Consider the following 24022-nt stretch of genomic DNA (forward strand, 5'->3'; position numbering starts at 1 on the left):
CCCACCCTCCACCACTCATCCCTACCCCCCAACCAAATCCCTCCCACCCCCGCTCCATCCAACTACCTTACCCACCCACCCCTCCTAAATTTTTTATTTATATATTTTATTTTACTTTTATGACAAGTCTATAAAAAAATGAAAATTTCTTTTCTTACCCACCACCCACTATCCCTCACCACCCCCACGCCACACCAAATTAACCATATCCCTCACCACTCCCCACTCCCCACTCCCCACCCCACACCAAATTAACCACACAAACTTTTCATTTTTATAAAGGTAAATTAAATATGAAGTAGAAAATTCTTTTTGGAGGGGGTGGTGGGGTGACGGGGGGGATAGAAAACCCAAAAAAATAAAAAATTGGGGGAGGGGGTGAGGGTGGGCGTGGCATAGGTGGTAGGCGTGGGGGTAGGGTGGGGTGGGAGTAGTTGGGATTTGATGGTTGGGTGGTGTTCAGGTGGTTGGTGAAATATTTTTTGTGGACTTGTTTTCCCTACTTTGATTAAGGAAGTCATTTTCTCCATTTTTAAAGAACTTGTTTTTCTAAAGAAAATGTTTTCCAATTTTTTTGACGAAACAAACATGAGAAAATTGGAAAATATTTTCCTCCATACCGAACACACCTTGCATGTTGTTCATTTTTCCGTTAGAATTGAATGATTTTTTTTTTTTTCAAATATTTGAATAACATTATGACATTATGTTTATAATATTAATCTTTTTTTTTATCAAAAATATATCCATGATGTTCTTACAAACTGTGTGCTTTTACTTTTTATAATTAATTAAATTAAATATTGTTAAATTTGAAAAATATATATCAATCATTTTTACAATATTAGTTATAAATATATTTTCAAAAAATAATATGTATCTTAAATATCAAATTTAATATCAATTATAAAGGCACATATTTGTCAAATATTAACTTTTAAATTTTAATAATTAACTTTATTGAAAATTTAATCAAATTGTAATTACACTAGTGCAACCAAACAATACACTTGTAATTACACTGTGACAAACAAATAGGTCGTCGTAATTACTATACTGTTTAATTACTACCCTAGTAATTGCACCAATTCTAATAACCATGTAGCTTTCCAAACAGATCCTTAAAGTTTGTAGGCTCAAACATACCCCTCAAATTAACGGATCAAATTTGACTATTTAAAAGCCACGTGACATGTTTTAATTAGTGTCACGTTTTAATTCAAAATAATTAAAATCCACTCAAATTTTAAAACCTAAATCGGTGGCCGACCCGTTTTCATTCTCCAAAATTAAACAAAGTACATACCTTTTCTTCTCCTTAGAAATTAGAACTATTCGATTTAGGGTTCTGCAGCTCCTATGAATTCAGTGACACTTTAGCACAGTTATAAATTTTGGCACTCTGCTTTGAGAAATTTGTGTGGCAAGGACTGACACTGAGAAAAGAGTATGCTGAGAGATAAGGAAACTAAATTTGTGGTAGAGAGAAAAAAAATGGCTTCAGCATCTCTACTAAAGTCATCCGCAACAGCTCTTGACAAATCTAAGTTTGTAAAAGGCCAAAGCCTTCGCCAGCCGTCCGTCTCAGTGGACCGTTGTTGAGAAACTTCATAGTCTAATTTCTAAGGAGGAGAAAAAGAATGTACCATGTTTAATTTTTGAGAATGAAAACGGGTTGGCCACCGGTTTGGGTTTTAAAACTTAGGCGGATTTTAATTATTTTGAATTAAAACGTGGCACCAATTAGAAAACTTTTTAAGGAGTCAAATTTGAGCTGTATGTTTGACCCAAAAACTAACTTTACTGGTATTTTTAAATCCGGAGGGTATTTTCCGTTTTAAGAGTAATCCAAATATAACATATTTCTTTCAAAAAAAAAATAGAGTTAAATATGCCAAATCAGGTATCATAAGGACGCATTTATCAATACTTGAGGGACCAAAAGTACTAGTATTAATTTAACAATACAAAAATGGGGTTGACTTGACTTTGGGAACTCCTGTGCATCTTCCTTTGAAGAGCTTTTCTCATCTGAAAGCAAGCCAGGTAATGAGATAATCTTTTGAACTCTAATGCACTTTCAAATGTTTCACTTTAATTCTGTTTAGCTATTCAATTCTTTGATATGTGGGTATGTTGTTACTGAACTAAAAAGGCTAGTCTCCAAGGTATCTCAACACATAATATTTAAAAGCAGTCTCTTTTAACTGCTTCATTCTTGATTATCTTTATGTACTTTAGATTGGTGGAAATACTTAAGTCTGATCATTGCAGTGACAGATTAGATACTTTGTGATTTAAGGAGAGAAAAAAATGTAGATGAGTAGGGTAAAACCAGGGTACTTATGGAATATTGGTTTAGTTTCAAGGTTTTGCCTCCCTATGGTTGACTATTTGACCTTGGGGGAAACTGAACCTGAGTGGTTGGTGGATCATTAGTTCATTACAACAATTGAACTCATTCATTCAAATTGATGTGTTGAATTCTTGTTCTGCTTTTAAACTACTTACTTTTTTCTCTTCAAAAGTAGTTATCATTCTAAAACTCGGTGTAAAATCTGACATTCATTTCTAGAATTGGTGATGAGATGGAATAAATCAGATAAAACTATATATTTGAGTGAGCAAGCTAGAGAAAAGAAATATAATTGTGTTAAACTTTATTATGTATGTCTACAATGTAATTCAATCGAATGAAGGGCAGTATTCACACCCAGTGATATTGCTTATTCTAATTCATATTTTTCAGATGTGGACAAGACAAAGATTATTATAGATGTAATATTTCCTCATAAATTTTCACAAGTTGTTCCTTTTTGGTTAACTATTTAATAAATGACTCTCTTTTTATTTTATTTTTTGTAAATTATAAACTGTTTAGACAACGGTCTAAATATCTTGCCAAACCGAAATCTTACGGGAAATTGTTACTTCACAATTTAAAATTTTAAGATTATAAACGTTAGAAGATAGTCTAATGCTTTGTTTGTAAGATTAAAAGCAAACGTTAAACGATATAGTCTAACATTGTCCGATAGAATAATTTTTCATGGGTTATATTTGCACGACTTTTAAAAATAGGAATACAATCAAAATGATAACCTAAAACACTTACGTAAATCCGCCCTACTTTTTAAGTATGTCCATCAAAGGAGTTAAAGGAGTAATCCAGTCAAAGGAGTTAATCTATTGTTTCATTATGATTGGACACTTCCTGAAGGGATGCTAGCTAAGGGTCTTGATATGGAAGAAGCTTTGGGGAATTCTATGCACAAGAAACTCCCCTTCTCTCGCAAATTTTACAGAATCTCCCCATCTTGATTCCATCATTCACGTCCATTTACGGCCAAATTTTGTGTTTGTGCATTCACTTAAATTGGGAATTTTGTAAGTACTGCTCGGTACACTTTCCTTATTTTGTTGCCTTCCTTTTTGCACTTTAATTTTATTCTTAGATTCTTATAGCTATATTAATGGATTTTTTTAACACAATTATATTTTAACTTAGGACATATATCAAATATTTATTAAACAATACAATCATGTACAATAATACATCTACCTACACATGTACATATACATTAACAAAAGAAGATATAATAATGAAAAAAGTAATTTCATCGAAAATTTAATATTTAGTGAAATTTAATATTTCTAAATGATATAATAATGAAAAAAGTAATTTCATCAAAAATTTAATATTTAGTGAAATTTAATATTTCTAAATGATGAAAATTAGAGGAAATATTTGAATTTTCTTTTAGGAAGAATATTTCTGATATAATTTTTGTGATGATGGTTTTTATTTTCATAAGATTACGTTATGGTTTGTACTTTTAGCTTCGTTTTTGAAATAAAAGTTCTATGAAACATCCTTGAGTTGAAATTATAAATTCATGTTTTTGATTATCTTTTTTAAGTAAATATAAAGATAGTAGTAGTTGCAAAAATTTACTTTATTTGATGTTCAAGAATAGGAAAAATAATTGTAAGCACGCGAAACGCGGGCCAGTTTACTAGTATTATTAGAAACTGCTAATATGTTTTCACTTAACACCAACTTCAGAATGACATGCGTGCTTCTTTCCCTTTACTTTTGCGGTGTGTTTTCTTGGAGTTTCACCATAGTATAGTGACTTATGGGATCTTGATTAATGGGCTAATTTCATGCACATTTGAATAGTGTCACGTAAAAAAGAACGGGCAATTTGCAGGATGACCCTTCATTGGGGTGGTCTTTAATTTTTACTCTTCGCTAAAAATCTCTTTGTTTCGAGTTCGAACCCCCGCTCAGTTAAAAAATTAAAAAATAAACGCAAGGTAGAGTTTGGATTAGCAAGGCAGAGTTTTGCAAAATTCTGCCTTAAGGACCCTGCCTTGCGAATCCAAACATCTGCAGTGCGATTTTTTTTTTTTTTAACTGAGCTGAGATTCCAACCTAGAATCTCGGGTTATTAGGCGAAGGACAAAAATTATAGACCACCAATTTGAAGGGCAAAAATTAAAGGCCACCCCAAATGAAGGGCAATCCGCTCAAAAAAAAAAAAAAAAAAAAAAAAAAAAAGGAACGGACCGCCGCATTTTTTGGCCCGTCAATAAATTAACTGTACACAGATATGTGATACATCGTTAAAAAGTTCAATTACGAAAGCATGATTCTTTGACTTGAAAAAATTGCTAATGTTTCAGGGGACTTAGTAATATATATTGCTTTTGTTCCAAGGAAATGTACTTTGTTCCAGAGCAAGGATCAGGGATATATATCACAAACAATGAAAATTTTATTCCATAACAAAACATTGCATATCCTCATCCAATACGTCACACCTAAATAATGGAGAGGAAAACCAGTCGACATTGATTACTTATTTAATTCTGTGACACAGACAGTTCACAGAACCATAACTAATTGTAGATCAATATATTCTTTGAAAAAACGGTTTAGTTGTTATCCCACCAGAATTGTGATTGGAGGTAATCCACAACTTTTTTATCAACTTGGAATGCTTTGGCGAGGACATCATCATTGATTGGTGGGTCTGAGCCAAATACCGCATTTGCAATAGTGATGACTCCTGGATTTTGACTACTCAGTCCAGCAAGTGCAACAGCCTTATCCTTTCCCACATTAAATTGAAAATGAATGAGTCCTATTGGAAAAACGAACACATCTCCCTGATGTAAAATTTTGGTAAAAAGTTTATTCTTCATGTTTGGACCGGGGTTTGAAAGGACAAAGCCAACATAGAGCGTGCCCTCAAGGACAACAAGAAACTCAGTTGCTCGGGGGTGCGTATGAGGTGGGTTAAGACCATATGGTGCATAGTCAATACGAGCTAACGAAATGCCCAGAGTATTCAGTCCAGGTAAGTTGTCGACGTTCACAGCAGTTACAGCAGATCCAAGTTGATTCGAAGTATTTCCAGGAATGTTCAGACCTGATTTGAAGAAGTCATCCGCCATAACAACCTTTGGATCCTTGCAAAATTTTCCGTTCACAAAAACTGCAAAAGAAAGAAAATTAAAACTAAATTAGTGAAAAATTAATAGGTTAGGAAACAAAAAAAAAAAAGTTTTATAAAAACTGTAATCGTGAATTTAATTTGACATTCAAAGTAATTTACCAGCAGTCTTGGAGTCATCAACAGCAACACAGAAATCTTGCAGAGGGCTAGGATCAAATGCAAGACTCATTGAAGATAAAATAGCCATTATGGCAATGGTTAATATAATTGACTTGAAAGCCATTGCTATTAGAAACTATCTTATGAAACAATTCAAATTATGTTTTCCTTTGTTGATTTTTGCATGATAAGAAAACGCCTCTTATTTATAGATGAATATTTGTCTGAATTGGCCGTCGATTTCCCCTTTTTTCAAACACTTGAATATTGAAGCTTCCTTCAACAACTGCAAAGACCAAATCTTTATTATCTAATTTGAAAAATTAAGAATTGACAGTAATTTACTATAACCTGCCAAGAGGGGAAAAAAGAAAAGATTATAGCCTACTAGATGTAGACTGAGAAGCATTATATTGGACGAGCGAATAAATAATGTGTACAATAATCCGTTTATTTAATTAGTCTAAAATCTTCATTGGTGCATATTAAACCATTGTACTATTAAAGTTAAAAATTATTAAACTGATGACTACGTTGGTTTGCACGCGAGAGGAAAATTCACTCATCTCAACATGATTACATGAAGACCTGGAAGTTTGTTAGATTTTTGAACTAACACCATGCATATTTACAAGCTTGTCATTGTAACTAATTTTAATAAGGGACTAATAATTGAAAATAACTATATATAGAGACACATCTCTATATAACAACCATCACCGATAGCAACATTTCACTATATTTTGGAACCGACTTTCATATTATGTTAATATGTTATCTTATATATATATAGCAGCATCTTGTGCAATCAAAACATCTATGGACAAAGGACGCCGTTATGAAAAGATTTGACTATATATACATATGTAAGCTTGGCCTCAATAATATAAAATCTCCTCTTTCTATGATCTGGATTGATTGGGCTATGACCTCTTATTTAGCCTATATTGAGACAACTCATCATCTCAACTCAGTTGACCCTTTGGACAAGTTAATAACCATTCATTTAGTAACTCAACCTATATTGATTTTTCTAAATTCAACTTTAAAGTCATTCGTTGACATTAATAAAGTGAAAATTGAAAGATCATACATGTGACTAACCCATTGATGATTCTTATGTTATCCAGAAATCGCTTCTAACTCTAGCAACTTTGAATGTTTGATTTTTTTTTCCTTCCTTTTTGAGTCACTTCTCAACAGTTCCTCATTTGAACTTATGATCGTTTCATTAAAAGTGCACTGCATCGACTAACGATCATCGCAGCTGCGATAAATCATATCTCTGTCCACGATAAACTCAGTGAATGATATTGCTATAACTTTAGAGAGCCAGTTAAGAACTCCCTTAGATAGAAATTTGAGTATAGCTAAACAAAGTGAGGATTAGGTTTCTGCATTACCAAGTCATCGAATGGTGAAATTTTCAAAAAATTGTATTGTGAAGATTTCTTCAACAACTACAAAGACTAAACCTATTTTAGTAGGACTTATACCAGTTAATTGATCCTCCCGTCCATTTGAAATAGTCTTGAAAAATGACGAGGAACAGGAAGAAAACAAAAAGATTATATATATATACACACTCCCTCCGTCCCAATTTATGTGATATAGTTTGACTGAGCACGGAGTTTAAGAAATAAAGAAACACTTTTGAATCTTGTGGTCTAAAATAAGCCAAAAATATTTGTGTCGTTATAGATCATCTCATTAAATGTAAAAGGTAAAATTTAAAGTTAAATAATTGTCAAATAAGAAAATGTATCATTCTTTTTGGGACAGACTAAAAAGGAAAGTGTATCATATAAATTGGGACAAAGGGGGAGAGTGAGTGTGTGTGTGTGTGTATAGCAACTTTCCAAGAAAAGGAAAAAGCTTGGAACCTATAGACATGTAGACTTGGCAATATAATTGTCACCTTGCTATGATATTCATGAATAATTTCATTATTCAAATTTTTTTTTTTTTTTTAAATACCTATGAGCTTACTTTCAAGTATACATGGTCACTGAATTGACTGAGTATGTTGTTGTTGAAATAGTTGAATCTTATCCACTGAATATTGAGCCGTAAGAAATACTAGGGAAAACGTATAACAACGAATCTCGAGTATCAAATGGTCTAGAAGTCTAAACTCTAAAAGTGTTGCTTTAATTTTTTTTTATCAGTTTAATAAATTTAATTCTAAGAATTTAACAATCAATATGGTTATTGATTGATAATTTCCAAACTTACCAAAAGGAATTATAGCTTTGGGTGTTAATAAGGCAAACATCTGTTGGTCATGCATATACTGCTTCTAAAGTCTACATCTTGTTGGGATCCCATATGCATTCTGGTTATTATTTTTATTGTTGAAGTTTCTATCATACTCAACTTCTTTTTCTTCCTGATCATGCGGGATCATGACCATTTCCAATAATAAGTCCTTCAAAAATATGATTTAGTCTTTGATTATATGTAGTTGTTATAAACTGTTTGTATCTTCTCAGAAAATTAAAATGTTAATTCATTATAGTTGTTGACCCAACTTCACAACTCAAATGTTTAAAAATTTACCATTTATGACTTGGTAATGCAGAAGCCTAATTCACACTTTACTTATGGAAAGTTTGACGACTAATTCAAACTACCGTTTATCTGTAAATAGGCATACCTCTCTTCTCATATTAATCACATAGAAAAATAATAAATTAGATTGCTTCAAATATATACAGGATTTTAATTAATTGTGATGGCTCTCAAGTACTTTGTCTTGACCATTGCCATTTTGGCTGTGGTGATTTCAATAAGTCATGCATCTGATCCTAGTCCTTTGCAAGATTTTTGTGTTGCTGTTAATGACTCCAAGGCTGCTGGTAAACCACAACATTTGATACTTATTTCAATCATAGCTTTCGCATTTCATGCCTTTTTTTTGTTTTTTTGTTTTATTTTTTTACTTGTATTTATTGTTATATTTACTTTCTAATTGCGATTTCTATACAGTTTTCGTGAATGGAAAATTTTGCAAGGATCCAAAGGATGTCACTGCTGATGACTTCTTTAGAGCAAGTCTAAATATACCTGGAAATACTTCAAATCAACTTGGATCTGCTGTAACTGCGGTGAACGTCAATAACTTACCTGGACTCAACACTTTGGGCATTTCTTTAGCTCGTATTGATTACGCCCCATATGGTCTCAACCCACCTCATACTCACCCCCGAGCAACTGAGTTTCTTGTTGTCCTTGAGGGCACGCTCTATGTTGGCTTCGTGCTTTCAAACCCCGGTCCAAATATGAAGAATAAACTATTTACCAAGATTCTACATGCTGGAGATGTGTTTGTTTTCCCGATAGGTCTCATTCATTTTCAATTTAATGTGGAAAAGACTAAGGCTGTTGCACTTGCTGGACTCAGTAGCCAAAATCCAGGAGTCATCACTATAGCAAATGCAGTATTTGGCTCAGACCCACCAATCAATGATGATATCCTCGCCAAAGCATTCCAAGTTGATAAGAAAGTGATCGATCACCTTCAAGCACAATTCTGGTGGGATAACAACTAAAACAGTATAAGCCAAATAATACTATGATGCCATTATTTGTGCTTGTTTTTGGAATTTAAGATTCATAAATAAAATTCAGGATCTAGTCCATTGGACTAGTTTTCCTTGATCTTTGTATTGCATGTACTAAACGAGGATTTCTTACGGTGTGTTTAAGTAAAATTACGTTTATCATTTTGCTGTGGCTATGTTCTCAGAACGACTATACGTACAAGTGTCAAATTAAAACACGTCATTGTGTTTGTGATATTTAATTTTGTCTACACTATTATTGCAATGATTATGATAAACAAATGAGGCATTTCTGTATACCAAAAGATTATTGCTCATATAAACGAGTTTCAAATAGCATTAGTCCATTATTAGAAAAAGAAACAGTAAACAACTAATTATTTTAGTCTTTTGTTTTTGGCTTATTTTAATTAAGGAAAGAAGGAAAAAAGGGATTAATCAGGCCAGCCCCCACGTAACTCTGTACAAGATTAACTAAAAAAGAGCAATTGTTGACTCAACTGTGAAGATAGGGTCGACTGCTGTTAAAATTCAAATGTATACCAAATCAAGCTCTTTTGCTTTTTCAGTTATTGAAAAGGACATAAATGGTCCCTTAATCATGAGAGTAGGTTCAGAATAGTCCTTAATTATGCACTTAACTGTTTTGGTTCTTTAAGTTTGCCACAAGTGAACAAAAATGGTCCCTTAACTATGAGAGTTGCTTAATAATAGTCCCTTAATTATGCACTTAACAGTTTTGGTCCATTAAGTTCACCAAAAGTTAACATAGTTAGTCTCTGACAAAATATTCATAGAACTCTGTTTGTTAGATTTGACAAGAACTATAAAAAAAAAAATTAAAAAAAAGTTAGCGAGAACTCACATTAGAGGTACACATTATTAAAGAAATGACCAAACACCTCAGGACAAACCGACGGACGTCAATCAGTTATAGGGAAAAACCTACAAACTTGATAATATCAGAAAATAGTGTCTCAGAACACAAAAACCGACGGATTCTATCGGATAAAACCGAGGAGTCCATCAGCTAAGTAAAATTCACTAGACTCGTTTTTACTAAAAACCTGGCATAAAAATAAATACTTCCATTGTAGTGATCCTTTTTAAAAAAAAAGTTTCCACACATTTTTCTTTGAAAATAACCGACAGACGTCCGTTGGTTTTCATAAAAAACAATAAAAAAATTGTCCCGAGGCATTTAGTCTTTTCTTTAGTAATGTGTACCTCTAAATGTGAGTTCTCTCTAATTTTTTTTTTTTCATAGTTCTCGTCAAATCTAACAAACAAAATTCGATGAATATTTTGTTGGAGACTAAAAGTGTTAACTTTTGGCGAACTTAAAGGATCAAAAATGTTAAGTGCATACTTAAGGGACTATTTTTAACCAACCCTCATAATTAAGGGACCATGTTTGTTAACTTTTGGCAAACTTAAAGAACCAAAACTGTTAAGTGCATAGTTAAAAGACTATTTTGAACCTACTCTCATAGTTAAGGGACCATTTATGTCCTTTTCTCTTTGACTGATTAAGTCTTAACTTTCAATTATTTGAATGTGTATTATTGGTCTCTTTGCTTGTGAATACTCATATATTTTCAGAAGTATTAGCCATTCCACCATTATTCATGTGTTATCTTAAGTTTGTTGTCACTCCATATTTTAGAATATTACACTTTTTAAAATGTTTAAAGGCTCATAAATACCCCTAATTTATGAGAAAAGGCTTCTAAATATATCCTCTTTTCACCTTTGAATCTAAAAATACCCTTAGAGCCTGTTTGGAAAGCCACTTAGTTGGTAGGGATCTAGTAGCTCAGTACTTTCACTTTGTTGGTGAGAGTTCGAATCCCCACATTGTAATCTCCTTCCCCATTTCCCCTTCCCCTTCCCCTACCCCCTATGTAATAAAAATATTTAAAAAAAAAAAGCCACTTAGTTGTGTGTAAGTAAGTGTAATTACACATTTTGACATGTTTGTCTGACCAAGCGGTTATTTGGTCAGCATGAAATTGGGTGTAATTGAAGGCGTTTAATTACACTCTTCAATTTTCAATGGGGATGTGGGAATTGATGATAATTACACTGTGTAATTACAAGGTTACTTTTTATTTCTTTTATTTTTATTTATTTCTTTGTAAAAAAAATTTACTTTTCACTTTTTAATTTATTTTTAAATTTAAAACATATTTTGCTTTAACATTATTTATCTTTCATTTCCTTTATTCTCATTTCTCAACCTTTACTTCTTGTGATTCCAGGTAATTGCTCGTATTTTTTATTTCTTATTTATTTTATTTTCTTCATTTCACATAACTGCATTAATATTCTATTTTATGAAACTACATCACCCAATATTAGAAATAATGAGTCATTAATAAACTTAACATCTAATGAGTGATGCCATTAAAGCATAATTTTGTTGTTGCATGAGATTATAAACTTTTCCTTTTCTTGAATTACATCTACTTAAATCATGCTGGAACTTATCTATACTATGTTGGAAATTGACACAAGAAGATTATGTTAATTTTTATTTTTTTTGGGAATTTTGAATTTATGTTATAGTTACGATTCCAATTTATTTTCTTTAGTAGGATTGACTTGTTATTTCAATTTTCACATTGCATGTTGTTCATTTTTTCGTTAGAATTGATAGATTATTTTTTGTCAGACATTTGAATAATGTAATGACATTATATTTATAACTATTGTTTTTTTTTAATCAAAAATGCAGTCCATGATGTTCTTACAAACTGTGTGCTTTCAGTTTTTATAATTAATTTTAAATATTATTAATTTGAAAGATATATATCTGTTACACCTCAAAAAATTTCGCGTCGTTTGCATCGTAAGTAAGCTAATGTAAACTTGGAGAGGTGATGGAACCCTTATAAGGTTAAGGAATACTTTTAACAAGTGCTAAGCAAGTGTCTAAAGGTTTCGGGATCAAGCGAATCGAAGAAATTAAATTTGTAGAAATTTTGGAAAACTTGACAGAATTTTGGACAGGAAATTCTGATCCAAATTGAGGGAGGTATATCTCCGAGAATATGAGGAGTTATGGAATGCATAACCTATGTAAATTTTATTTCATTGAGTCTAGTTTTCAATGCAACAAACCGTTCATCGATACGACATCAGAGTAAAAAGTTATGGGCGTTTCAATATAGGCTGCCAGATGGCTTCTTCGCGGGACCCATTTGGAAAGGGGTGGACCCGGCCTTCAAGGGGTATGAATACCCCATTCCCCTCATTTTATCATCATTCTACACTCCCTTGATCTCTAGAAACTTCCATAAATCTTTCTTAAACACTTATAGCCCCTTAGATCAAGAATTTAACAAGATTACACTAAACTAGTTCATGAAAAGTGATTGTTCTTGCTTCTACTTGATGTTGTGGTGAGTTTGGTCTTGAAAAAAATTGGTGTGGCTAAATTTCTTCAAGTATAAGATATGTTCTTTATCTTGACTTTGATATTGTGTTGTTTTTGGAGGATTTTAATAGTTTAGAGTGAAGGAAAACATAGTATAAAGGTCGTAGTTTGATATGTTGATGTTGTTGGCTTATGGGCTAATTTTCGAAGGAAATCTTGGGCGGATTTGTATATGTTGGTCATGTAGTATCTTGATTATGTTATTGTTGATGTTGTTATTGATGTTTGGGAGCTGTTTTAGAATTGGTTGGAGTAGATAATATAGGGGAAATACTGTCCGAATTACGTTAACTTATTAACTAGCTAAGTTTGAGTGTGAAAGTGTTCCTATGGCCTGATTGTTGTATGAATCATCTTGGATGTAGATTTGCAGGCTCGAAAGGTAGACTTTGAGTGGATAAGTAAGAATCAAGGTACGTTAAAGCTGTTCCTTTCTTTCCTAAGGCATGATTCCGTTGCTTCGAGCTTACACAAAGTATGTCCATAATGATTTCTCTCTTAGAAATATTAGAAGCATATGCTCTTGATGTTCTTATGATATTGTTGATTCTTATCTCATGATTATTGGCTATTGATATCATATTATGGTTATTGCTCTTATTATTGATGTTGATCTCATCTTATGATTATTATTCCTTCAAGGTGAGATATGTCCATGATAATAGTTCCATAATGATAATCAGAGGTTTACTGACCTTACATCACTCTGACAAAGTCATAGCTTTTATTTGGGCTCTCATGCATGCTTATATATATATATATATATATATATATATATATTCTCACATCGAGTCGCGCTATAGTTGGCCGAGTACTGCACATATTGTGCAACCAATGATCAGTTGGGTTTTCACACTGAGTCCCGAAAGGGCAAGGTATGTTTCACGCCGAGTCCTGAAAGGGTCGGGTACGTTAAACACAGAGTCCTGAAAAGGCCGGGTACATTAAACAACAAGTCCTAAAAAGGCCGGGTACGTTATGATGATGATGATATGATGATAACATCGAGCCTATATGGCTGAGTACGGGTACTTTTTGAAAAAAAATAATTCAAAAAGGCAAGCATGAATGACATCCGCCTTAAGAGGCATACAGAGGTACAGGTTGATGTCTCTTATCTTATGTTATCTCCATACATTCATTATGTTGTTATTCATTCCTTACATACTCAGTACATCATTCGTATTGAAGTCCTTTTGTTTGTGGACGTTGCGTTCATACCCGTAGGTAGACAGAGAGATGGTTCAGACTCTTAGGCTGCCATCTCAGCGGTTGTACGGAGCACTCCACTTGTTCCGGAGTTGCAGTCCAGTTGGTATGATCTTTTTGTGTATAGATAGGTATGGAGGGGTCCTGTCCCATCCTTATTATGTTATGCACTCCAATAGAGGCTCATAGACAGATATGGACAATTAGTTGTCTTATGGTCATCTCAGTTTATGTTCTATTGTATCACTGCTACGAATAGCCTTGCCGGCATATGTACTTGGGATTAACTTGATGATTTATGTATATTATGCTTTGGGCTTGTGTCCCATACGACTTATGGTATCTACGAGTTAGCATTATGGCCCACTCAGGTATCACTAAAAATGCATGTATGTGGTGCTCTGTAGGTTAGCTTCGGGTACTCGTCATGGCCATCCGGTTGGGACGTGACAATATCAATTATTTTTACAATTTTAGTTATAAATATATGATTATTAATTAATATATTTTCAAGAAATAATATGTATCTTAAATGTCAGATTTAATATTAGTTACAAAGACACATATTTGTCAAATATTAACTTTTAAATTTTAAAAATTTACTTTATTTAAAATTTAATCAAACTGTGTAATTACACTTGTGCAACTAAACAATACGCTTGTAATTATGATATGAAAAACGACCAGGTCGTCGTAATTACTACCCTAATAATTACACCAATTTCAATAACCATGTGGCTTTCCAAACAGATCGTTAAAGTTTGTTTTTAAGCTCAAACATACCCCTCACATTAACAGATCAAATTTGACTCTTTAAAAGCCACGTGACATTTTTTAACTGGTGCCACATTTTAATTCAAAATAATTAAAATCCACCCAAGTTTTAAAACCTAAACCGGTAGCCGGTCCGTTTTCATTCTCCAAAATTAAACATATTACATACCTTTTCTCCTCCTTAGAAATTAGAACTAATCGATCTAGGGTTCTGTAGCTCCTGTGAATTCAGTGACACTTTAGCACAGTTATAAATTTTGGCACTCTGCTTTGAGAAATTTGTGTGGCAAGGAGTGACATTGAGAAAAGAGTGTGCTGAGTGGTAGAGAGGAAAAAAATGGCCTCAGCATCTCTACTAAAGTCATCCCAAACAGTTCTCGACAAATTTGAGTTTGTAAAGGGACAAAGCCTTCGCCAGCCGTCCATCTCAGTGGACCGTTGTCGAGAAACTTCATATTCTAATTTCTGAGGAGGAGAAAAAGAATGTACTATGTTTAATTTTGGAGAATGAAAATGGGTTAGCCACCAGTTTGGGTTTTAAAACTTTGGTGGATTTTAATTATTTTGAATTAAAACGTGGGACCAATTAGAAAAAAGATTTAAGGAGTCCAATTTGAGAGGCATGTTTGACCCAAAAACAAACTTTACTAGTATTTTTAAATCCAAAAGTGGAAGGATGGATTCCGTTTTAAGAGTAGGTCCAAATATAACATATTTCTTTCATAAATAGAGTTAAATATGCCGAATGTATCATAAGGACCAAAATAAACATTTATCAATACTTGAGGGACTAAAAATACTATTATTAATTTTAACAATAGAAAAATGGGGTTGACTTGACTTTGGGATCTACTGTGCATCTTCCTTTGAATTTCCCATGGGGTTCTTCTTGTGCACTGCTTCGCCTATGCATAACCATTATTACAAATTTCAACATTCAAGAATCCAATTTACCTTAAAGCTGAAGCTTTTCTCATCTGAAAGCAAGCCAGGTAATGAGATAATCTTTCAAGCTCTAATGCACTTTCAAATGGTTCACTTTAATTCTGTTTGGCTATTCAATTCTATGTTATGTGCGTACGTTGTTACTGAAGTAAAAAGGCTAGTTTCCTAGATATCTGAACACAAAATATTTAAAATCTGTCTCCTTTTAACTACTTCATTCTTGATTATCTTTATGTACTTTAGATTGGTGGAAATACTTAAGCCAAATACATGCTGATCATTGCAGTAACAGATTAGATATTTTGTGATTTAAGGAGGAAAAAAAGTGCAGATGAGTAGGGTAAAACCAGGGTACTTATGGAATATTGGATTTGTTTCAAGGTTTTGCCTCCCTATGGTTGACTATTTGACCTTGGGGGAAACTGAACCTGAGTAGTTGGTGGATCATTACAACAATTGAACTTATTCATTCAAATTGATGTGTTGAATTCTTGTTCTGCTTTTAAACTACTTACTTTTTTCTCTTCAAAAGTAGTTATCATTCTAAAACTCGTTGTAAAATCTGACATTCATTTCTAGAATTGGTGATGAGATGGAATAAACCAGATAAACTTTATATTTGAGTGAGCAAGCTAGAGAAAAGAAATATTAGCCTTTTGATCCTTTTGCCTTTAGTTTTCATGTCAAGTTATCCGTTCTAGTTTATCGGCATTGTTGTTGGTGATTATGGTATTTAGGCTCTGTCTCCCCTTACTAAATCATATCACCAACGTCATCTTGTTAAAAACAGTCTAGAGTTCTCCAGTGTCAATGTTAGAAACAACAAGTGGTTGTAAAATTTATTGCCTGCTGGTCTTCATACAAACAAGAATGGAGGAGGGATTGAACCGTGTTTAGATATTGTTCCTTTAGTGCTTAAGAAAAATGGGAGGGCAAAGGGTATGTTACCTTAAACCAAATTCTTTTATGAGGAATAATCTTGTGAGGGTACTAGATTCAGGATGAACATAGTTCTAGTATTCCCCACTCGACCTAATTTGGCAAAGAACTCACGGCGATCTTCGGGAAAACCAAGAAGAGATGTTGAAGGAAACGAATGGAAAAACCAAGAAGAGATTTTGAAGTCAATGAATGTCCTTTTGCCATTTCCCAGATTCCTACTTTGCAGATTCTAATTTGGTGTTTCTTGAAGGACGTGCAAAATTGTCATCATAGATTATCATTTTCTTGTTTTGTTGCAGTCCTAGCATAATTGTTGGGGCTGTATATGAGGTTATATAGCTGGTGAGTCCCTTGTCTCCTTTTCAGTACCTATCAGTAATTCAGTACAAGAATTAATACCACCCTGCTAATAGAAATACGTCGACAGTTCTGAGTCATATGACTGTAGCCAGCATTAAGACTAATCAACGTTTGCATGTTGTACTTCTGCAATGTAATGGACCTATGCTGAAGCAAACCCTTTTGTAGTCAGTTCAAGCGTCTGATATTTTAATTTGGAGTTAGCTGATAGAACATTTGGCTGCTTCCTTCATTTTTTGTTAAAGGTGTAAAGAGAATCCATGTCAAAGGGACACAGTTTCTACCAACGGTATATATGCTAGAAGCATCAATACTGGCATCAAGTAACTGAGTGATGAAAAAGAGATCCACATGTCTAATCCTGGAAAAGTTTTTTTTTTTTTTTTTGGCTGTAGTAACCACTTCCCATCTTCCAATTTTGTGTTTATCGTATTCAATTTTATAAAACGCATAAGACAACATAATTTCAGTAACTTATATACCATTGTTTTTCTTTTTTGATGAACTTTGCTGATTAAAGAGCATCTTCATTTATAGCTTTGATCCATATTCACGATGAGTGCTGAAGCATCAATCTCCAGGCCTAGATGCTCGTATCATGTCTACTTGAGTTATAGAGGCCAGGAGATCAGCATGAACTTTATCAATCTCCTACACACAGCATTGACTGATGTAGGTATTCAAACATTCAAGAGACATAGTGAAGCTAGAAAAGGAAAGATTGTTGGATCAGAATTGCAAAAAGCAGTCAAAGAATCGAGGATTTCAATAATTGTATTCTCCGAAGATTATGCATATTCCAGAAGGTGCCTAGATGAACTTGTGAACATCCTTGAAAGGAAGAAAAGCGCTGGTCATATGATTCTACCTGTGTTCTATCGTGTAGATCCATCCCATGTTAGAAAGCAGACAGGATCTTATGCGAAAGCATTTCATAATTACGAAGAGCAGATCATGGTGGAGACGGTTGAAAGAAGGAATGAGCACATAGCAAAGGTTAATATATGGAGAACATCTCTCAAGGAGGTCGCAAATACGTCAGGGTTAGTTCTAGAAGACGGGTGAGCTAAATGAAATTTATTTTGGCTCTGCATTGTTTAAAAGATACGTGTTCAAATAATGAAAGGGCGACGGAACTTTCAATATTCATAATATTCTGCTGTTTTACGACATTGATCTTCTATCATCAGGGCTGTTTACTGACATCAACTTCCATCCTGTTCAGTTGTGACATAATTTGCATTTAACCAATGTAATCTATCTGAGTGGTCCTTTTCTTCTGGCAGGGATGAGCTGAAGTTTATTCAAGAAATTGTTGAGGACATTTGGGGTAAGCTGAGTCGCAAAGTTTTGAGTTTTGCCCCATATCCAGTTGGAATATATCCCCGTGTAAAAGAGATTAGTTTCTGGTTACAAGATAGCTCGACTAATTCTCCCACATTGATGATTTATGGAGAACCTGGAATAGGGAAAACAACCATTGCGAAAGCTCTTTTTAACCTGCATTGTGACAGATTTCAATGCAGCAGTTTTGTTGCAAATATTCGAGAGATCGCAAAAGAAAGCAGTGGTTTGATTAGCCTACAGAAAAATCTTCTTTCAGATCTTTTGCAAGAGGATAAGATTGATCTAAACGATATTGCTGAAGGAGCTTCCATGATCAAAGAATGTTTAGTCCACAAAAGGTTTCTTCTTTTTCTTGATGACGTTGATGAGTTGGACCAACTGAAAGCAATACTTGATTCAAGAGATTGGATTCCTACAGGGAGTAAAGTTATTATAACAACTACAAATAAAAGCTTGCTAAACCCTCACGAAGCTTTTGTGATGTATGAAACCAAGAGGCTGGACAATCGCGAGGCGCTTCAGCTTTTCAGCTTGCATACTTTTGGTCAAGACCATCCCATCAAGGAGTACATGAAGCAATCCAAACAGATAGTTAAACATTGTCGAGGGGTTCCTTTAGCTCTTCAAGTTCTAGCCTCTTCGCTATGTGGTGAAAGTATAGATACGTGGGAAAATGCAATAAAGAAATTAGAAAGGTATTCTGAATGCCATAGCCATAAAGTTCTTGAACTAAGCTATGAAGCTTTGCCAGATGATCATGAGAAAAATGTATTTCTTGATATTGCTTGCTTCTTCGTCGGGAAGGACAGAGATTATACAATCAAAATTCTGGATGAATGTGGTTTCCATGCTACTGCTGAAATACAGAATCTCATTGATAGATGTCTTCTGACATTGACTCCTGAAAACAAGCTAATGATGCATCAGTTACTACAAGAAATGGGTAAAGAGATCATCTGCCGAGAATCGCCCACAGAACCTGGTAAACGCAGCAGAATCTGGCATCACAAGGAAGCCCTCAGTATACTGCAGAAAGAAACTGTATGACTCATTCCTCTTGTACCAATTTGCTTTTTTTTTTTTGGCCTGGAGCTCGTGCTCACTTAAATGTTATTTTCCATTTCAGCTTACAGAATGTATTGAAGGGCTGGTTCTTAAAATGCGCGAATCAGATAAAAGCAAACCAGACAGACACGATAATATATCAAAAAGACCTCACTGTGATGATTCAACGAGTACTTCAACATTGACTCTCAAGAAAAATTCACCAAAGAGGCTTTGCCTTGGCCTTTTCTCTTGGCGTCGAGTGAATTCTGTTTTGGCAAGACCACAGACTGTACCAAATGAAGCCGGAATAAGTACTAAAGCATTTTCTAAAATGCAAGAATTGAGGTTTCTTGAGCTCGATAATGTGCAGCTTTCTGGCACCTATGAAGGATTTCCAAAGAATTTAAGATGGCTGCTCTGGCATGGTGTCCAATTAACATCCTTTCCAAGTGGCTTCCCTCATGAAAATCTTGTAGTTCTTGAAATGAGCAATAGCAACTTGCACCAAACCTGGGAGGGAGCAAAGGTTTGCTGACTTCCGTTCATGTCTAATTTTGTGGCTGATTGTGTTCTGGCAGACTTATTGATATTTTTTCTAACACTGACTCTCTCTACCTGTCTATCTCTTTTTCCTCAGTCTCTTCGATCATTGAAGATACTTGATCTCAGTCACTCCCATAGTCTCATGAAGACCCCTGACTTCTCTGGACTGCTGAATCTAGAAAGAGTTATTCTTGAATATTGCATAAGTTTGGTTAAGGTCCACGAGTCCATTGGAGGACTCCATAAACTTCTTGTCTTAAATCTGAAGGGATGTGAGAGCCTTAGGAAGCTTCCAAGGAAGATTGGGGAAATAAAATCCTTAGAAGAACTAACACTCCGTGGGTGCTCGAAGCTGGAGTTTTCTACGACAATGAGAAATCGTAGCAACTCTCTGCCTGCTAAATCAGTTTATTCAGTCTTTTGTTCTTGGATGTCACTGTGGCCAAAGTCAGTAAGTTCAGTGTCAGAACTCTTTCAGATCACCTTACAAAGTTTAGATATTTCACATTGCAATCTGACCGACACCGTTATTCCCTGTGATCTTTCTGTCCTGTCCTCCTTAAAATATCTGAATCTAAGAGGAAATCTCATTTCTACCCTGCCAGCGAGCCTGAAGAGCCTAACCATACTGCAGTCCCTTCAGTTAGCTGACTGCACAAGACTCCAGTGGATCCCAGAACTTCCATTGAGTTTACAATTATTGAATGCACGTAACTGCAGATCACTGAATAGAGTAACAAATCTACCAAATTTCATGAGGTCACTTGAATTGCACCTAGAGAGTTGTGGAAAACTGGTTGAGGTTCAGGGAGTATTCAAGCTAGATCCTATTGAAGACATCGTCGATATTCTTGATCTATCTTGCCTAGATAATTTGCAGGTCAGAGCAGTAGATGTGGTGGAACTTTGCAATTATCTGACCTCAACGAAAAGCAAAGGTCTTGTTCAGGGACTGTATGAATTTGGTATACACAGCATTTTTATTCCTGGAGGCAAAGTTCCTACCAAGTTCAATAATATAAGCACAGGGAGCTCAATAGCTTTCACTGTGCCTCAACTTCCTAATGTCAAGATACAAGGATTAGAGATATGCATTGCTTATGCAGAATATTATGAAGAATGTTTCAGTCAAAGGCACTTCATAAAAGTGAGCAATAAGACCAAGGGGATCAAATGGATTTATGGTCCAACAATTTTTGGGATTGCAGATCCTTGTAATCCGATGCTATGGTTTAGTCATTGGAAACTTGGAGATCAGCTAGAAAGGGGAGATCAAGTTGTTGTTTCGTTAAGCATGAGTTGCTTGGTTAAGGAATTTGGTGTCCGTCTGGTATGCTCTGAACAAAAGGAGGAAGACACCCTATCTGAGAATGCAAAGGAGGGATGTCGTCGTCCCTGCTATCCACTTCAGCATGCAATTGGAGGAGATTTGTCTCCTTATGAGCTAAGCTCGGGTGTTTATCACCTCTCCATTTACTCTTGAATCTTGATGGATAATTGTTCGAAAATTAGGTTCCAAATTCATTCAAGGTGTGAACTTTCCTTTCACCCATCAGTGCAAGTGCTGGGATTGTCAATGTTTGGGTTGTTGGAGTTAAATATGTAGACATTGGGTCCACAGAGGCCAGTTTCTAATCTGTGATTCAATAGAAAAAGGGGAGTTGGTGATTTTCCATTTGAGTTAGAAAGTTATCTGAGCTATTATTTGGTGTTGTGATCCATTTTTGTACTTTTAGACTATGTAGTGTGGTTGTTCTGGCCCTAAAGTCCAAAAGGGCAGTCCGGTGCACTAAGCTCCCGCCATGTGCGGGGTCTGTGGAAGGGCCGGACCACAAGGGTTTATTGTATGCAGCCTCACCTTGAAGTCTAAAACACTGATAGATCAACAAGAAGAATGAACGTTCTGCCCCATCCCTCACACCACTTGAAAGGTGATATTAATATGTAGTTGTACCATGTTTGAAAAGGCAATTATATATTTATGCATTAAAAAATAATTTCCAAATAAAAAGACGAGCTTGCTCCCAGTTTGTTAGAAAGAGTTAACAAAAGCACATGAGTATATGCTATTGAAAAATTGAAGCACATATTTTTGATATGTAATGTAAAGAGAAATGTTTGTAAAATGAACTTGAAAGAGAAGTTAGAAGAGCTAATGGAACGTTATGTTGTACTTGTTGGATGAATGATTCCTTCTCAATGTACAAATTTTTGTCTATTTTTATAGCAGGCATTTTGGGTCTTATATACTATTCTCATGTACAAATTATTGTCTTACCCATTGGTTACAACGATAAACGATTATAATTTCAAGATTCAATGAAATTATTTACAAATAATTTAATAGAAACAATAGAAAAGGCTCAAATATGTCATCGAACTATCGGAAATGACTCATTTATGTCACTCATCAATAGTTTGTCTCATTTATTCCATCGAACTATCGAAAATGACTCATTTATGCCACTCATCAATAGTTTGGCTCATTTATACCATCGCCCATTACCAAAATGACTCATTCATGCCATTTTTCATTGACGCCAATTTTATAATACCAGATATGACACGTGGTCTCCAATTAGAGATCTACGTCGTTTAATTAAACCAGCCCAATTTTAAATCCCAAATTAATAAAAAAAATCCGACTCATACACTCTACCCACCCACAACCATAATCTTGTTGGAGGCCATGTGTAATATCTAGTATTGTAAAACCGAAGTTAATGAAAAATAACATGGATGAGTCATTTTGGTAACGGACGATGTTATAAATGAGCCAAACTATTGATGAGTGACATAAATGAGTCATTTCCGATAGTTCGATGGCATAAATGAGCCAAACTATTGACGAGTGACATAAATGACTCATTTCCGATAGTTCGATGACATATTTGAGCCTTTTCCGTAGAAACAATGCATCATACTCAGTAGATCACGAGATATTTATACTAAGGTAGAAGTACTTCAGGAATGTAGAGCTAAAATCTGTACTCGTCTATGAGCTTCGTTCATGAGGAAATAATGTTTTATCTGAAGTTTGCCAATACTAACTATAACTAAAAAATTTGAATTATTTTTAAATATAACTTAAATAGCAGGGTAAAAATTGACCACTAAGCTTTAAACCTAACCGATCGCCTGGATAGATGAACTCGGTAATGATGGGCCAAGATTCCGTTTTTGGGGAGGTTGACCGACTTGGCAAGTGACCAATTTGAAGTTATCTATGATTAGGAATTAAATTATCCCTTCAAATCCTACTTCTAATACAAAACGTAGTGAAAATTACAGTATAAATTAAACCTAACAAGAATCAGGGAGGGTAGCAAGCAGTAGAGTAGGAATGGCCCTAAATAATCGAAGAAAGTTCATATTTCTCACCCTCATGCATACACTCATAGTATTTATGGCCCTCACTTTGATCCTAAGCAATGACAACGACGATAATGTACTATCTTCTCCCTCACTTCCAGAGTTTTGCGTGAAGCACTATTTTGGTCCCAAACGGCCCGTAAAAATACAAAGTTCTAGTATTAATGATGCAGCTTTATGCAAAGACCTGCTTCGTCGTGTCACCAGGGAATATTGTATTAGTGGAGAATTTGATCCTTCATATGTGGCAGCTCTCAGAAAATTAGTTCCAAAATTTAAAGACAACGAAGATGCTCTCAACAAATTTCTTAGCAGTAGAACTCGATGTCCGCCAATTTATCCGGTCTATTAGTTCAAGACTTTTTATGGCGCACTTCAATACTGTATGATTTTTTGTATCGGAGGTACAGTTTTTGAGGTGTATTTAACTAAATCTGCAGTTAATTTTGCTTTTTTGGAATAGTTAGTGGGCGTTTGGCCATAAAAATTATTCACTTTTTTCCGCAATTTTTTTTCACTTTTAGCGTTTTGCCATAAAAATTATTCACTTTTTTCCGGAATTTTTTTTCACTTTTTTTACTTTTAGCGTTTGGCCATAAAAATTATTCACTTTTTTCCAGAGTTGTATTCTGGAATACTGAAAACAAGAAAAACTTGTTTTTCAAAAAAATTCCACTTTTTCCACTTTTTTACACTATATTTCACCAAAAACTACAATTTCAAAAACTATGGCCAAACACAACTCCAACTTCAAAAATTCCAAAAAAAAGTGAAAAAGTTTTTGGTATTTATGGCCAAATGGGCCCTTAGCATAGGTGGATCCAGGATTTTGAGGTTCCAGGTGCTACAGTAGACTT

At 34.4% G+C, this 24022-nt stretch overlaps 3 protein-coding genes across 4 annotated transcripts; 2 read left to right on the forward strand and 1 right to left on the reverse strand.

Annotated features, from left to right (window-relative positions):
* Positions 1 to 4759: 4759 nt before the first annotated feature.
* Positions 4760 to 5815, reverse strand: LOC132598583 (germin-like protein subfamily 1 member 13). The gene is made up of 2 exons (XM_060311542.1): positions 5625 to 5815; positions 4760 to 5504 (listed from the first exon to the last, which is right to left on the reverse strand). The coding sequence occupies exons 1-2, from the start codon at positions 5746 to 5748 to the stop codon at positions 4942 to 4944; spliced, it is 687 nt and encodes a 228-aa protein (XP_060167525.1). The 5' UTR covers positions 5749 to 5815; the 3' UTR covers positions 4760 to 4941.
* A 2487-nt stretch (positions 5816 to 8302) lies between these two features.
* LOC132600121 (putative germin-like protein 2-1) lies at positions 8303 to 9349 on the forward strand. Its single transcript, XM_060313230.1, has 2 exons — positions 8303 to 8482; positions 8613 to 9349. Exons 1-2 carry the CDS (start codon positions 8359 to 8361, stop codon positions 9173 to 9175), a joined length of 687 nt encoding a protein of 228 aa, XP_060169213.1. The 5' UTR covers positions 8303 to 8358; the 3' UTR covers positions 9176 to 9349.
* A 6005-nt stretch (positions 9350 to 15354) lies between these two features.
* On the forward strand, positions 15355 to 21984 carry LOC132598584 (disease resistance protein RPV1-like). Of its 2 annotated transcripts, none has more exons than XM_060311544.1 (5): positions 15355 to 15601; positions 17394 to 17899; positions 18143 to 19244; positions 19330 to 19776; positions 19888 to 21984. In XM_060311544.1, the coding sequence occupies exons 2-5, from the start codon at positions 17412 to 17414 to the stop codon at positions 21274 to 21276; spliced, it is 3426 nt and encodes a 1141-aa protein (XP_060167527.1). In that variant the 5' UTR covers positions 15355 to 15601; positions 17394 to 17411; the 3' UTR covers positions 21277 to 21984. The 2 variants fall into 2 exon arrangements, with proteins under 2 accessions (XP_060167527.1, XP_060167526.1); XM_060311543.1 differs by having other exon boundaries at positions 15358 to 15601; positions 17394 to 17917; positions 19888 to 21983.
* The last annotated feature ends 2038 nt before the right edge of the window (positions 21985 to 24022 follow it).

Source organism: Lycium barbarum, chromosome 6 (genome assembly GCF_019175385.1).
Source record: "Lycium barbarum isolate Lr01 chromosome 6, ASM1917538v2, whole genome shotgun sequence".
In the NCBI taxonomy this organism is placed as follows: Eukaryota; Viridiplantae; Streptophyta; class Magnoliopsida; order Solanales; family Solanaceae; genus Lycium; species Lycium barbarum.